Source organism: Scardinius erythrophthalmus (genome assembly GCF_964197995.2).
Source record: "Scardinius erythrophthalmus genome assembly, chromosome: 5".
Lineage (NCBI taxonomy): Eukaryota > Metazoa > Chordata > Actinopteri > Cypriniformes > Leuciscidae > Scardinius > Scardinius erythrophthalmus.
The window spans coordinates 20840316-20856961 of record NC_138225.1 but is presented as its reverse complement, the minus strand read 5'-3'; the positions used below and the strand labels follow the sequence as shown (position 1 = coordinate 20856961).

General features: G+C 39.0%; 1 protein-coding gene across 3 annotated transcripts in view; it reads right to left on the bottom strand.

The window, feature by feature from the left end:
* The window catches only part of zzef1 (zinc finger, ZZ-type with EF hand domain 1), a 46697-nt gene that overhangs the window by 13422 nt on the left and 16629 nt on the right, over positions 1-16646 (bottom strand). For 2 of the 3 annotated variants that reach the window (XM_081364966.1, XM_081364967.1), the window contains exons 25-49: positions 16167-16309; positions 15809-16052; positions 14921-15000; positions 14751-14841; positions 14156-14657; positions 12650-12814; positions 12430-12549; positions 12032-12193; positions 11213-11342; positions 10645-10783; positions 10312-10477; positions 8873-9135; positions 8327-8755; positions 7883-8055; positions 7439-7719; positions 6414-6588; positions 6163-6295; positions 5327-5559; positions 4886-5203; positions 4554-4654; positions 3782-3917; positions 3329-3688; positions 3040-3183; positions 2779-2947; positions 608-706 (exon numbers count right to left, since the gene is read on the bottom strand). In XM_081364966.1, coding sequence (XP_081221092.1) covers positions 608-706; positions 2779-2947; positions 3040-3183; positions 3329-3688; positions 3782-3917; positions 4554-4654; positions 4886-5203; positions 5327-5559; positions 6163-6295; positions 6414-6588; positions 7439-7719; positions 7883-8055; positions 8327-8755; positions 8873-9135; positions 10312-10477; positions 10645-10783; positions 11213-11342; positions 12032-12193; positions 12430-12549; positions 12650-12814; positions 14156-14657; positions 14751-14841; positions 14921-15000; positions 15809-16052; positions 16167-16309 — 4956 coding nt within the window. The remainder of the gene's footprint in view (positions 1-607; positions 707-2778; positions 2948-3039; positions 3184-3328; positions 3689-3781; positions 3918-4553; positions 4655-4885; positions 5204-5326; positions 5560-6162; positions 6296-6413; positions 6589-7438; positions 7720-7882; positions 8056-8326; positions 8756-8872; positions 9136-10311; positions 10478-10644; positions 10784-11212; positions 11343-12031; positions 12194-12429; positions 12550-12649; positions 12815-14155; positions 14658-14750; positions 14842-14920; positions 15001-15808; positions 16053-16166; positions 16310-16646) is intronic. The other variant, XM_081364968.1, reaches the window with a different exon arrangement.

Genomic DNA, 16646 nt, shown 5'->3' with positions numbered 1-16646 from the left:
AGAAGCCTAAATTCAGAATTTAAATGACTGATTGTAGTTTGCGTTTTATTTTTTAATTTATTTAGACAAATACTCAGATCATTATGGTTTAACAGTCAGTGTTTGTGATATGTTGCGTTTGCGTTTTCTGTTCAGCATTAGTAGCTCACTTCACTTGTCACTGCCAAAACCCCGAGTTCACCCAACTGACTGCCTTCATTCATTTTAAATGTGCTAGTTATGATCAGAGGGTCGGCAGGGCCATTGGCTCAGCAGGAAGTTGAGTTTTTGGAGCTGTTAACGCTCTCACACGCTGAGAGACACGTCCGTGCACACGACCCCCTCTGATTCTTAAACTGCAGTGTAAATGAAGCTTACTACTGAAAATCAGCAAGTGAGACACCAACACTACATCTCCAAAAGACTGTAAGAATTCAAGTCTCAAGTGAAATGCTTAATGAATAAGATGGACTTTTTTTTGGCTCATTAGAGGGTGTACTTGTAGAGGACAGTAACCAGACAGGAAGATGATGACAGCACAGGTTGAAGAAAAACAGTGACTAGAGGACATTGGTCACAGACATCAAAAGAGACATCAAGAGTTAAGTAAATGACTGCAAAAGCATACCAGTCTGAAAGCGCCCTCGATGGCCACCAGTCACAGTGAACTTGTAGCCCCATTCTGTGTTACTCATATCTGATATAAACCTGAAGTAGAGAGTGTCCCCTAGAGGAGAAAGAGAAAAAATTATGTTTTCATTTGTCATTGTAACTAAAGTTAAAATGCATGTACATCAGCAGATATACAAATGCAGGAAAACATATGTGAACCCTTTAGACTGACCTGAATTTCTATAAAAAGTGGCCCTAAAATTTGTTCTAATCCATCACAACAATTTTGCTTAAACCAGGGTTTTGTTTATAGTGGGGTCCAGGGACCTCAAAGGGCCACAAAGGGGTGCCAGGGGACAGTGAAAAATGTGAAAGAAAATTAATGTATATTTAAATAAATATTTATTAGCTATGTATTAAATACTGAAAGTTTAATACAATAATTGGTAACACTTTATTTTACAGTGTCATTGTTACATATGTTGCATGTACTTATAGTAATAACAGTAAATTATGCATAATTACATGCAACTAACCCTCAACCAAACCCTAATCCTACTATAAGTAAGTACATGTTGTTAATTATTAACCAGTACTTAAATATATAATAACACTGTAACAATGACACCTTAAAATAAAGTGTAACCTAATACTTTAACACACTGCTTTGAAAAAAAAAAAATGGTCCCACTTTATATTAAGTGGCTTTAAGTACTATGTACTTACATTGAAATTAATCATTTGATACAATGTACTTATTGTGTAACTACATGTTTTTACATCGTACTTACATTTGAAAAATTCCTGCATGTAATTATAGCTGTAATTAATTTATGTAATTACATTTGTAATTACACAGTTGACCCTTCCCTTACACCTTAAACCTACCCAATCCACCACACCCATCCCTAACCTTACCCGTATCACACCTCAATAGCAGCAAAAGTGTTTTACAATACAACATGAACACAATAAGTACATTGTACTTATTTTTTGATGTAAGTACATAGTACTTAACGCCACTTAATATAAAGTGGGACCAAAAATTATATTCATGTTTTTTTTTATATGTTTATCTTAATATTCTATATTATTACATTTAATTACATGTAATATTTAATAAAAAAGTCAATATTTTCCAAATGATATTTTAACTATTTGCTTTGGCTTTAGTATAGAGAAAAGTCAGTTATTTGATTTGGAAAGTATTGGATATAATATCTGGTTGGTTTTCTTTTTGGCAGCATAAACTCCACCAAACATTTCCTATACTTATGGATCAGACCAGCACAAAGGTCAGGAGGAATACTGGACCTCTTTACAGTTTCAGTTTAGCTGACGGCGAACCATCATGTTTGTGTCCTACTATTGAAAGCAGACATATAAGCCCTATTCGCATGGGATTAGTATTACCCCTGGACCTCTGTAATTAAGAAATTACCCCCTGACGTCTGTGTTTTTGGTGGCTCATTCACACGGGCAAATAAATGTCCGTAATTCCCTCGATTTTACGGACTTTAGTCAGGATATGACATCACAGCTGCATAACAAAAAGCGTCCAAACTTTCCAAAAGAGCTTCCATGTTGCACCAAAATGAATAGTTTAACATTTCCATGACAACAGTCCGAGTTGAGCTTCCGGGTCACGTCTTTACTGTAGTTTGTTTTCTCTTGTGCAGCACTTCATAGTTTTTATTCGAGAACAACTATAATCGGATTGGAGTAGGGCATATCGAGAGATGTTAATATAGTTTTGATACAGACGTAAAATGGACTGTTAAACGGCCCATAATGGTTATTACGTTCTTTAGGAAACGATAGGCTGATAAAAAAACAGCCCAAAATCACAGACATGGGGATTCACACGGGACTGGTATTATCAGAGGACCCCTGTGTTGGTCGAAATACGGTAGGTAATTTTCGGGGGAATTTTTACAGACATTTTTACAGTCATGGCAGATTCGCACGGGATAAAAATCACAGACGACCTCTGCGATTATTACAAATTACCAGAGGTCCCTAGGTAATACTAATCCCGTGCGAATAGGGCTTTAGTCTCTTGTTATGATTTAATTATATGACCAATTTATTCATGTAAAAGTAAGTCCAAACCAAGTAAATGTAAGTCTGTTATGATTCATTTATAAACCACTAGCACTCAAACATGCCACTTTCTCAAACTCTCACCAGGAATCTCAAAGTCCGTCCATTTCTGGTGAGAACCACTGAAAGTGTGCAGGTCCTGCAGGAAGTCGCTACTGCTGGCCATCAGGAGCTCGTCACATCCTTCCTCTGTGAGACAGCGTGAGTCAAACTTCACAGACAGGAAGATCGCTCCGGGGATGTGCACCTTATCCTGAGACAATGCAAAGGATGACACTGAGTGGACCAGAAAGACTCAATCATGATCAAGGGATTTTGAGTAAAAAGAGAAAATGGAATTCATACCTCAAAGTTGGTATTGTTGTCATAGGGGTGCTTGGACTCACGGACCTGCACGGCCATCCCAGGCTCCTCCATAAACTGACATGCAGTCAGTGACAGATTACCCAGCATGCTCTGGCTGCAGCCCCTCAGTACCTTCTGCAAGATCTGAGATGCAATATGTGAGGAAGAAATGTATGCTAGTAATAATGGTACAGTTTCATTGAAAGAAACAAATACTTCCTGCCTGTAAATTTTCTCAGCTCACTCACAGGTTTGGCATTTTAGATCCTGACTACAATCCCCTTCTCACCTTCTCCCACATCGGTCTTTCCTCTAGTTGCATGAGCATGTCCAGTATGTAGGCCATGTGAGAAGCTCCACTCAGCTCAAGGTCTTCCTCTCTGATGGGTGTGTCAGAAGGCCAGTTGGACAGCAGCGTCGCCAACACATGACGCGCGTACAGGATAGCAATGGCCTCGTTCACCTTGAAAAGGTACTGTCGCACTGCCTTGTTACTGCGGGCGTCCAGCTCTTTATGCAACAGAGCTGAGCTTTTGGTGCGCCGCTGTTTGGCGTAACTCAGCTGCAGGTCGCTCTCGCTGTTGGTGATAAGTTTCTGTGTGATGACGTTCGTTTCTTCTGTGGCTCGTTCACACCGGGTAGGTTTAGACTAAGGTCAAAGAAAATAGAGTGAATTAACTTCATTTACCCAAGATCACAAAATATACTCAAATATAAGTTTAATCTTAAAAATGAGTCTTACCACACAGGGCACAATGATAATATCAGTATCTACAGCCTTGGTGCTTCTTTCCTCAGAACGAGGTCTTTTAGATGGTTGCCACTTCTGTGCCAGCGTACGAATAGTCTCATCGGTTTTTATAGCATCACCATCAAACCTTTGAGATGATATTTTAGAAAAAAGGATTATTTGAGAGAAAGTCTTTGATTTTATTTAATACAACTGAGTTACACACAATATTTATTTACAATTCTGCTAATAAGTTTGCACACCTCTCACAAAATCTGCAAGAACTTCAGCACTGTGTAGATATTAAGGATCGATAAAAATGGATGATGCTATTTGAAATATTTTCAAAATTATTTGTTTTATAATAAACCGCTCACTGAGAAAACCTTTTTTTGCCGTTAATAAACTACTGTCAGGATTTACTAAAGACGCGCAGTGAAAAATTTGCGCTAAAAAGGCGTGAACAGATATTTTTATGGCTGACCTTATTGCATATGCAGTTGTAGAAGTTTCACTTTCAGATGCAAAATTTGTGGGAGGAGAGTATTGCAAATGAATCATGCAAGGTGATCACGAGCAGAACTTTACACTCCCACTGGCACTTTTTTGGAATTGTGCTCACGCTTATTTGCCTTGTTTAGTAAATCTGACCCTATGTCTCTTATTTTTTCATATATTATTTCTGATTCTGCAAGGGGTATGCACATTTTTGAGCTCATTCATTAGCCTATACAATTTAAAACATGACTATATAACAGAAATGCTAAATCGAAATGTAACTCACCTTTTCTGCACCTCAAGGAAGAAAGAGTCTGTCCTCTTCATCTGGAGCTCATACATGGCTCTCAAGATGTGCAGTGGGGCATTGAGAGCATCATGGGTAATCTAAGAGCAAGACAAATATCAGAGCTAATTATTCCTCTACATACTAATTTCTACATTTTAGTACTGTGAATTATCCACCCCCTTTCCTTCTCCAACTCAGCTGGTGAGGAGCAATTACAACACTCAATCAATCTGATGATTCAAGATCAAACTGCTGGAAAAGATACGAGAAGAACAGAAGGAGGTGAAAAGGGCCCACGTCTAACAGAGGATGAGTGTCTGAAGCCTAACCTGGAAACAGATCTTTGTCTCTTCATCCAGTCCTTCCAGTGGATCTGGTCTGTTTGGATCAGCATCATCAGCGCAGCAGCTGGAGTGATCAGAGTCATGCTCTTTCTCTCTCTCCTTCTCTCCATCTGTCTCCGTGTCTCCGTCCTCTGCCATGGAGTGGATCTCTCGCTTGGAGGAATAAAGCATGATGGAGAGTATCTCTAGGTCTCGCAAAAGCCACATCTTGCTGAAGCCTGTGCCTTTGCTGCACTTACGGACCAGGAGCTGCATCAGGCCGGAGCCTTGGATGGCCTCCTGGGCTTGATCCACACCGTGCTTCTGCAAAAGAGGAAAACATGACCACTCATGACTTGTTGTGTATTTATATAATGACCCAAAATGTATTTGGAAACTAAAGTATATAAAATGTGTACACACAGAGTTTAGGTGTCTGGTGAATACCTTCAGAGTGTTATAGAGTCCTTTAAGAGCGAGAGAGAGCACCCAGGTGGCCTCCACAGCATCTTGGGCGCTGCTGTCCACCTCGACCTGCAGCAGGTGACTCACAATAGAGGTGAAGTTCTTCAGGTAGCAGCTCAGGTGGGCGGAGGTCAGGGACACAGCCTGTTCCTCATGAGACTCCACATCATTCCTGCTGCTGCTCTCATGCGCCTGGACTAACTGGTAGTCTTTCACTGAGAGAAAATACAGTAGACACAGAGAGTCGCATTAACACCATTTCTTACCATTACTTACCATTTTGAGTGACCATGGGTGTTTCTGAAATGTCCTCTACGCAGCCATTAACTGAGGTTAGTCTTAGTAGAACGTTTATTGAACATCCTGTCTACTGAGAGATGTCTTCATCGACTTAAATTCTGAAGATAGTAGCGAATCTGTAAGATGCTGCCCATTGTGCTACCCACAACATACTTTCAGTGGTCGAAATTTGAAAGCCAGTTCAATCAAAACAAACATTTTGTTTTTGTTTTTCAGCATATGATTGTTTTACAATGGAGAAATACACATTGCAGTCATCAAATATTTGCTCTGTTGTATTTAAAGCCTTAGAAGCCAGTAAGTTTACTTAAGAGGTACCTTCATACAAAAAGTCTGTTAAACAAGGGAGTAAAGCAGACGCACCCTTTGTAAATGAAGGTGGGTTTGAATATCATTGGCAGTCATGTGATTTTAGACTGTGCTGAAAGACTCGTGCATATCTGGTATTTTTACCGCTCAGAAAATTTGAGAGATGAGTGTGATAAGTGTGAAGAACCCATTGACAGCTTTACTCGCACCTGTTCTTCTCTTACGAGTCTTGACGTCCACCACAGCAGCTCTGTTCTTCTCAGTGAAGTGTTTGAGCAGAATCATGTTGTGCCGTTCGTTGGCATTATCGATGAACACAGCCTGAGTCCCCATGCACAGAACCTAATATCAAGAGACACATTTATTATGAGCAGCTTTTTCAAAATGTTAGAAGGGCTTTTGCATCTTCAAATAAGTGTGATTTTTACAGCACATTGTTATATGACATGTTCGTTCATACCTCAGGGAATCCCACGAGCACCAGCAAAGTGAAGAGGTTGGTTCTCTTAAGTTGCTGTGGTAACTGCTGAATGCAGTGATCAGTGAAAGCTGCCACAACAGCACACCACTGTGAAGAAACATTCAGGTTCCGCAAGATTTCCGCCACTGAACATGCCCAATCCAGACCGATACGACTGTTGTCATGTAAAAACAGGTGATGGACACAGACACAAGTGAAAAGTGTTATATAAAACATCATTTTGTAAAAAATTCTATAAAAAATATATAAAAATACAATAACTTCCAACAAAGCTAAAGTAAAAAAAAAAGGTAAAGTTCAACAAAATGTTTCATTGTCTCTTTTGGGGTCAGTAAGATTTAAAACATTTTTTTTTTTTTGAAAGAGGTCTCTTGTTCACCAAGGCTGCATTTACTTGACCAAAAATAAAGGAAAAACAAATAACCATTTTGTATTTAGAATTATTTTAAAACGTCATTTATTCCTGTGACGGCAAAGCTGAATTTTCAGCATCATTACTCCAGTCTTCAGTGTTACATTATCCTTCAGAAATCAAGCTAATATACTGATTTGCTGCTCCAGAAATATTTCTTAGTATTACCAACATTGAAAAACAGTTGTGCTGCATAATATTTTTGTGGAAACCTTGATGCAATGTTTTAGGATTCTTTGACAAACTGAAAGTTCAAAAACAAAACTTTATAAATGTCTGATAAATAAATATAAATATAAATATATATATATATATATATTTTTTTTTTACTGACCCCAAACTGACAATGTACATCAAAATGATTATGATTAAGTGGCTTTGCAATGGAAGCATTATTTATAACATACAATGTAAGTATCATAAATACATTAATATGGTGCTAAATGCATTTTAATATAGGTCAAAATGCACATAGCTCAATATTTATACCGTATTGAACAGTAAAATGTGTTCAGCTCTGTCTCCCTATTCAGGTTGAAGACCTCTCATACGCATTATATTCAGCCATATGTTATATATTACATCACACTACCTGTCCAGACACACTGCTCCCAGACTGAAGAGCAGTTGAGTGGTCTTCCAACCAGGAACATCAAGTGCTGCTCCATCTCCGAGGGTAAGGAGCTCAAATTTATCTGTCAGTGCCTCGGACACAGCTGCATCAGCTTCAGCAGGAGCAATCCTTAACAGAAGCTGTCCCAGAAGACCTAGTGTCAGGTGGTATGTTTCATTGAGACAGCCGGCATTCGAGATGACCACTCTGAACAGCAGTGGCAGGATGGGACTCAAGCTGGACAAAGATACTGGGCTGCCCTATAGAGGATTACATTTGAATATTAACATATTTTGTAGAATAGAAATGTGAAAAACAAAAGAGGTTTTTAAAATGGTTACAAATCAAACATTTTCCAAAGCAATCTCTGCCAACAAACCAAAAGCCAGCAATTACAGATTAAACTGGAATTTTTGTTGTTACCGGTTTGGTTGCAGGCAACATTGCTGCCAACAATCCTAGAATTCTCTCTCTGGAGCATTCAGCAAACACGTGTTCCTGTAGCGGCCCCCGGGCTGTCTTTTCCTCCTGGTCTTTATATGCATCCAAATTTTCTGAGGTAGGAGATGTGATAGTATCTCCACTTGACTCTGAAACTGAGACACACACACACACACACACACACACAAAAAATACACTAAATTAGCTACCTATAATGCTGTCACAACATCTTTACTCTAGTAGTTTTGTGCTCATTTACACCTTCTATGTTCCGTTGTCTTTGACTGAATCCCACAAGACATTCAAATGCAACAAATTTACACCAAAAGCAGAAGTTTGCAAACTTTGACTATATAAAGATATTGTAGACTAGAGCTCTTGATTATTGAAGAGTACTCAGAGAAACTGAAACCCCCACAGGCTCACCTCTGACTCCAGGGGACAGTGTGTCCTCACTAGACACAGAGGGTGTCTGACTTGCACTGGACGAGTCTGACGTATCTTCAGAGACTAGCTTCCTCCTCCTCGCATCACCTTCTGCATTAGGCTCCAGCTTTTGGAGTTTCTTGTCAAGAGGGAAAAAAACAATATCATGAGGACAGATTGTTAAAGTTAAAGTTTTTTTTGTCACACACACAAAAAAAAGGCAAAGAGCTTCAGTAATGTAGTGTGTGCAGTGACTGACTCTGTCTCTAGGTAGCAAAGGGGAGCAGATAGCTGTAGTGCTGCTAGGCAGTGAGGAGGTGTCTGTGCTGCTGATGTCCTGAGAGGAGCCAGCCGTCGCAGGACACAGTTCACTCTCTGTGGCCGATTCATTCGAAGAAAGCAGGGACAGCAGGGCAGAGGCTCGTAAACCTACAGGAAACAACAGCAATTCTAACTATACATATAAACCACTTCAGACTTCCATTTCTAGTTAACACACATAATATAATTCCTAACAGATCATGAACATTCAAATATACTGATTACCTTTCCCAGTCTGTCCCTTCAGCAGGCACTCATTGATGATGTCAGAGCAGTGGGTCTGCAGAGCGCTGGCATAACCGAGGGTGACATCATCCAGAGGCTCTCCGTCCTGCGCTCTCTCGCTGACCAGCTCAGAGGTGAACAGGGCGAGCGTGGCAAAAAGAAGCCAGGAGTAGTTATGTATGTAGGGCTGGATGAGTCTGTGGCGGTCACTGATGCGGATGGTGACCATAGGGCACACTGTGATACGGTGGGTGGGCAGATGGCTGGAGAGAGGGGAACAAATAAATAATAAATAAACAAATATAATTTATAAGTTTATATACAGTGTGTGTGTGTATATATTATATATATTGTTGTTTATTTTGAAAAATTGTTTGGGAATGGTTTGTACTTTTATGACCATTGTTTAGTTGCTGCCTCAGACTATAAACAGCCCATACATGCTAGTGGTTGTCTTCACGATTGTGTGGCACGTTTATTTAAGGGTGTGCGATACTGAATCTGGATATTTTCTGGGATTTTAGAAACAATAACGATAATTAAACTATATTTTGATGTTATTCTGCATATTCTGTGTAGTGGTTAGTTCGCAGCAGTGACTGAAATTAAATTTACCAATAAGTTTAAATTGATTTTTACCATTTATGGGCATTTTTGTCTTCAAAAGAGCATTTTCTCTTACCTAATTAAATGTAGCCTACACATCATTTTTTGTGTCAAATTCTTAATCAAATTTAATCAACAAATTAAATTAGAATAATAAGACACTATAGGGCTGTAACCATTCGATTGAAATCATCATGGGGTGGCTTGAGATCAGCACAGATATATTATTATTATTATTATTATTATTCAACAGATTTGTTCAAATGGCCAATTATATCAGGAATGAGCATTTCACTTTCTTATTGAGGGAGTCATTGAATCATTCATTCAACCAATTCATTCAAGAGGACTGATTCATTCAGTAACAAAACACTGCGCGCAGTGTGTGGCTCAGTGTGTGCAAAACAGATCTGCTGTGGCTTTGTTTAGAACTATTTTTGTTGGTGAAATGGAGCAAAAACAGGCAATATTGTGTTTAAAATGTAAGTTACTTAACTTCTTGTTTATTAAACTGATGTATAAAATAAATATCACATTTGCAATCGTACTGATATAAAAAAAATCGTCTCTTTGTGTGATTCCTTAACTATATCATAGGATATAAAAATAGCCTAAAAGACAAATGTTATTTTATATTAATAAAAGTAAATCTTGCAGTGAAAGCATTCAAGATCTAAACACGCATGTGCAGAAGTCCTAAACTTAAAAGGCTACATCAAGCAATGTATGCGTGGACTCTCTAGGATTGTTTTTGCGAAGTAAGGGGCATATTCGATAATGTCAGATCCCACATCATTAAAACAGATGATATAGCACACCCCTGCGTGTATTACCTGTCTGGGTATTTTTTGGCATTGTAACAGCCAAAGCAAAGATCAAAGTCCTCACAGACATTACAGTTAATCCTGCTGCCCACAATAAGGCCCTGGCAGTGGTCACAGGCATACTCCATGTTGACCATCTCATGGTCATCCTCATGGCCTTCTGGTTTAGCACCACCTGAACAAGAAGAGCAGGACCGTTAAACACACACACTCCAGAAAAATGTGCTGATGCTGCAATAGATTCATTGCATAGAGTCTAACTTTATGTTATTTTAATAAATAAGTGGAAAAAATGATTCATGACAATGTTGCTTTCCCTTCATTACAACGTAAGTGACTCACTGAGGAAGCAGGTCTTGCACAGGTCCATGTCTGTGCACTGCAGGCACCGGTAGCGATGCCACGGTGCGATCCGCTCACAGCCGTCACACGAAATCTCCACATTTAGCAGATCGCAGTAGCGTGCAATGAACATGTGCATCTGCAAAGGTCAAAGGTCTTGTTTATTGGGTAGGTTGCATATGGAAGTGTGTGAAATCTGTGCTTTTGCAGAGAACAAACACTGTTCACAGATGATCACAGATTTAAACTTAAAAACTTTAATATTTGCTCTGCCTGAACAAAGTGAATGTGTATCTTATGATCAGGCATTACTGTGGATGCTGACATTTACTTGTGTTTGCAGAGATTAACCATTGGTTTGCAGGAATACATTCAATAAAGATGACAACCATGAATAATAATGCAATACCTCCACCCAAAAGTTACTTTTTGTGTTAAGTTAGCTGCCTTATTTAATCGTCTCCATTATTAAAAAAAAAAAAAAATGTAATTAATCTGAACTTTGATGGTCTTTGTGATCTACAGTTTCACTGTACAGGAAAACATTTCTTTGATGTGATATCTGTACCTTTCTCTTGTCCTCCACTGAGGCCTGGCTGATCTTGTCAAACCATTTCTCAAACATGCCGTCCAAACACTCATCCATCCATTCACAGTTCCTCTCATAGTCAGCGATCTCATCCTCCTCCGTCCACTGACTACACCACCATGTAACATGAAGAAAAGGACAGATGAGAAGCCAAATAAAACATTTGATACATTTTAAACTTAGTTTGTGAGATCAGGATTAAGTGTAGATTACGCCCTATTAACAATAATGCAAAACAACTAACAACAACAAAGCTCACGAAAGTACTCAAGACATGTTCAACAACGACACGTTAGAAGTCAACAGATAATTGATTTGGACATCCACTGTCTGTCTGTCTCCCTCCTTTTATACTGAAGTCTTTTAACAATTGAAGTCCCCGTGGCTGCGGTCATTTGTCATAAATTGAATCTGGTGTTTTATTAGAAAAGACATTTCCTTCAATTCTACTGGGACATTGTCAAAGTCAACATGAGCATCATAAATTAATATGGTCATAACAATACACTATTTCAATAACGCACATGCTTCATGTGTCTTTTTTAATAAAATCCCAATTTAATAATCAAGTTTACTCTAGATCAGTGGTTCTCAACCAGGGGGCCAAAGGATGACTTCAAATTATTAAATTATATTTAAAAAACAAACCTAATTTAAACACTAAAAACCAAATAGATCAAGATGTTTTTATTTAAGAATACACTGAAACAGAATCTTCTGGAATCACAAAAAAAGGTTGAATTCAAGTCAAAAAGGCTGAGAACGACTGCTCTAGATCTGTCCTGAGCCAGCTCATACCTGATGGCAATGTCATGTACACTGATGTTTTCCTGTGACATGGTGAGCAGAAGATCAGGCAGTTTGATGTCCTGAAACAGCGACAAATCTTCGGCCTCCCAGCTCATATCCAGCAAATGCAACAGACATGTCTGCACACAGGACAGGGCAGGGAGCAGGACCCTGAGGACATAAAGAAGACATAACGGGCATAAAACATAGAAAGGACATAAGAAATAATATGTTGTATATAAGGACTACAGCAGTTGTCCCGATTTATCAAGCATGTATTTGTAGCCCTTATGTGGCAACTTTATTATTAGCAACTTCTAAAGCACACAAGGGTTTCGTGTTCAGGGTATGACTATGTAATTTATATTGTTGAACAAATGTTTAAAAACAGGGGAGAGAGAACCCACTTTTCGTTCAGTGCGTTGAAGCCCTGCACGGCCGCTACTAGCATGAGAACCAGCTGATGATGCGAATGCCTGACCAGCTCCCTCATCTCCTGCCCGCTGCCCGCCAACTGAGAAAAGTAACTGAGAAAGAAAAGATGGAGTTAAAATAATGATTAGTATAGTACTAGTAGATATTATTAGTACCATAAGAAATGACAGCCCATTTTGTTGGATAACATACTTGGTGAAATCTTTCTGACAGGCCAAGAGTTCCTGGAGAAACAAAATACAGGGTGCCTGGAAGAGGTGCGGTTTCCCCAGGGTGAGAATACACTTCTGCACGAGTTCCAGCACCTCACACACACTCAGAGCCTGTGCTTTCTTCAGAGCCAGAGTTTGAAGAACACTGAACACACACACAAGAACACTTCATTACTACTGATGAGAGACATGTCACCACATGTCACATTGAAAATCTGGAAATAAACCAATTTTTAGGATTTTGACCAGAGGTTTGGGCTCATTGAGACTATTAAAGAAATAAAGCAGGACAATGCCTCCCACATTGATAATAAGAAATGTTTCTTGAGTAGCAAATCAACATATTGGAATAATTCTGAAGGATCATGTGACTGAAGACTGGAGTAATGATGCTGAAAATTCAGCTTTTCCGTTATCACAGGAATGAATTACATTTTAAAATAGGCTATATTAAAATAGAAAACAAATAAATGCAGCCTTGATGTGAATAAGAGACTTCTTCTAAAAACCTTACAATTCATATACCCAATTTGTAACACTTTATAACAAGTATACAGTAATAAAGTACTTTGCGAATGATTAGTTTATAGTTAATTTATCATTAATATATTGTAGTCCCTACATTGTTAATATATTAATAGGCTATATTCAAATAGTGAGTTCTTCATTTATTGTCACTGTAATTAACACAATTATTATTGTTTAATTGGCCCTTAGGTAAAGAGTTATAACTTATTAAAAAAAAACTTATTTTATGCTTTGTGCTATGCTAATTGTAAATAGCTCTCACCTGAGATTAGGTCACAGAAAATGGGAAATTTTGATAAGAGCTTTAAACCAACCTTTATTAAACAATAATTGCATTAGTATTAAGTGTTAAATAAATAAATAAATAAAGCAGTGGGCATCCATTCACCTCGGCACCCGGGAAGCGACTGCTCACGGGCACCTCAGCCATTTTCTGCCAGTATTGAGTATCGAACCCGCAACCTTCGGGTTACCAGTCTGCTCCCAATATATCAACTATGACTTAATTATAAACTAATACTTTGTTAATCATTTGTAAGTACTTTATTACTGTATAGCAACATTTGTAATAATATTTTAACTACATAAAAAAAATTCACAACAAAAAGAAGCATTTCTCAGAAGTACAGTATGCTGCCATAATTCAACAGATTTTAATGCATAGATAACGGTTCAATGATATTTCAGCAACTAATAGCCGTAATTTCGGTAAAACTTAGCAAACAAGTTGTAAGGGCTACTTGTAAGATCATTAACACGGTCACATTTGGAGCCAACAGGACATTCAGCACAGTATCTACTAGTATATACTCTACTAGTATCTACTAGTGTAACAGTATGTCAGATGATCATACGGGTTAGCACAACATGTGTGTGAGTTCATGCATCAAAATCTGTTGAATAATGGCATCATACTTCTAGCTATTCACATCATGAGGTGAAAATACTCAGTTCATACCTGCTCTCATTAATGACCATGTCCTTCAAAAAGCTGAGGATGTGTTTGAGGATCGGGAAGCGCTCTTTGACAGGTGGTGCTGGGCGAGGCTCCTCCATAGATCGTAAGGACAGGAGCCTCAAGCGTCCCCGACTGAAAGGTGCTTTACGTGGGAAGACTAACGGGGACAGAGGGTCTCCTGTTTGAGACTGAAGACTTTCTGAGGAGCCCGTGGCACCCTGAGAACTGATGCTGCTGGAAGGACCAGCATCTACTGATGCAGAGAATGCCTGTTCCTGTGTCCGCTCACTCTGACCTGGCCCTGCTGCTTCTGCTCCCTCAGGGGTCTGGGATATGGAGGGACTGGGCTGGAAGTCTCCCTCTATGGTCGAAATAGATCGGAGAAGAGGAGCAGCACAGGCACCATCTTCAGGTCTGGAAGACTCTTGTTCCGGAGGTGCAGAGATTCCTCCGCTTGGGCTGAATTGAAAGAGGAACAAACTTCTACTGATGCAAATTTCAGCTGTTAAGAGAGTGAAAAAAGGGAAAGTGAGAATGCAGCCTCATTATTTTAAAAAATGTGTATCAAAGGTGCATTTATAGCATCAATATTTACCAAGTGACTCCATCGTAACCTCATTCTGACTTCGATCTTTTTCCTCTACACCATTCATTTTCCCCATAAGGTAGCGTTGTTTCATCTCCAACTACCAAAACAGTTTAAATGAGAGAGTAAATAAAAATAAATGTGGTATTTTAATACCAATAATCATAAGCCATACTAACCATCCATGTTCTGATGCCATCTGCGAGGGTGTAAACCTGCATAATGTCCTCGCTGAGAACACTCTGACCGTTTTTAGCAACTAATGAAGGGAAGATGAGAAAGAAAAGTAAATATGATCAAAAGGACATTTACATGTGTGACCACTGAACTGTCCTGTTCATACAAACATCTTACAGAAGCAGACTAAATACTGCCTGTCCCAAGGGGTCAATGTTTTGATGAGCTAGCATTACCCTGATGAATGAAGATGGTGTGAAATGTGAAAGTCTATACTTGTGTACACATCGAAAAATCTGGGATTCAAAATCTAATTTAAACCAGGACAGTTTTAGGATTTTGAGTTTTAAAATAAAGAAACATTAATAAGAAGTATTTAAGATTCAAGACGCATGCAGTTCTGTTTATTAACCGCAAGAGCGGCAAAAGATACGGACTGCAGCTTTAAATATAACAATTACATTTTAGGGAATTTAAAGGGGTGGTATAATGTCCCTTTTTACAATATGTAAAATAAGTCCCTGTTGTCCACAGAGTGTGTATGTGAAGTTTTAGCTCAAAATACCCCACAGATCATTTTTTACAGCATGTTAAAATTGTCCCTTTTTGAGGGTCAGTAAAAACGCGTCGTTTTCTGTGTTTCCCTTTAAATGCAAATGAGCTGCAGCTTTTCCTAGTATTAAAAACTTGTGTGTCATTCTGGAATGGCCTATTCTGCAATGGGTATAAACAATCTGGTCCCATCGATTTGAGAATTAATTCATGGAGTTTGTTCATAGTACATAGATTCAACATTTTCACCAAGTAATGATTTAGAGTGTCAGCAACATTTCTCTGTAGTGTTTGCTCTCTTAAACCTGTTTAAAACTCTTAAAAATGTCTTTACTTACCAAAGCTCCTAAGACTGTGGTGAAGTGCTGGTGTGTGATACACCATGGCCGCCCAGGTGGCGTTCACTGCCTGGTCCACTTTTGAGCCCGCAGCAATCTCGTTCCTGAAAGGCTGCTTCTTGCAGGTCATCAAAAGAGCCCTCATGAGCTCCGTCCTGCCATCAGAAGAATCCTGCAAAGGATCCCAGCGAGCAAACTCCTTCAGGAATTCCACCAATTCATCTCCACAAGGAGCTAACTCTTCCTGTCGAACAAAATTGCACAAGACGCACAAATGTAATTAGACTTTTTTTGGACTGAAACACACACAGACACACAGACACACACACACATACAGTAATATTCCTAGTACCCTCACCTGGTCGGTGTCTGGGCTGGCCTGTGCTAACGTTTTTTCTGCGGGAAGCCCACTCAATCCTTGTCTGAACACAGGCTTCCATAGAGGACAGGACAGGACATGGTTCATCAAGCCTGCAGGTAACTCCTTCACACCACGGATTTCTTCAAGAGGAAGGTAGACATGACACAAAACCAACACCATAAGTCAGTGTGTTTTCACACTCCCTCAGCTATATGCAATTTATATTGTGACAGTTTAAAAGATTAGTTCACCCAAAAAGGAAAACATTTTCATCATTTACTCACCCTCATGACGTTCCAAACCGGTAAGACTTTCGCTAATTTTCAGAACACAAATGAAGATATTTTTAATGAAATCTGAGAGATTCCTGTCCCTCCATTGACAGTCTACGAAAATACCATTTTGATGCTTCAAAAAGTTCATAAAGAGATCAGAAAATTACAGACTAAACCGCTCAATTCATATGGTTTAGTTTTA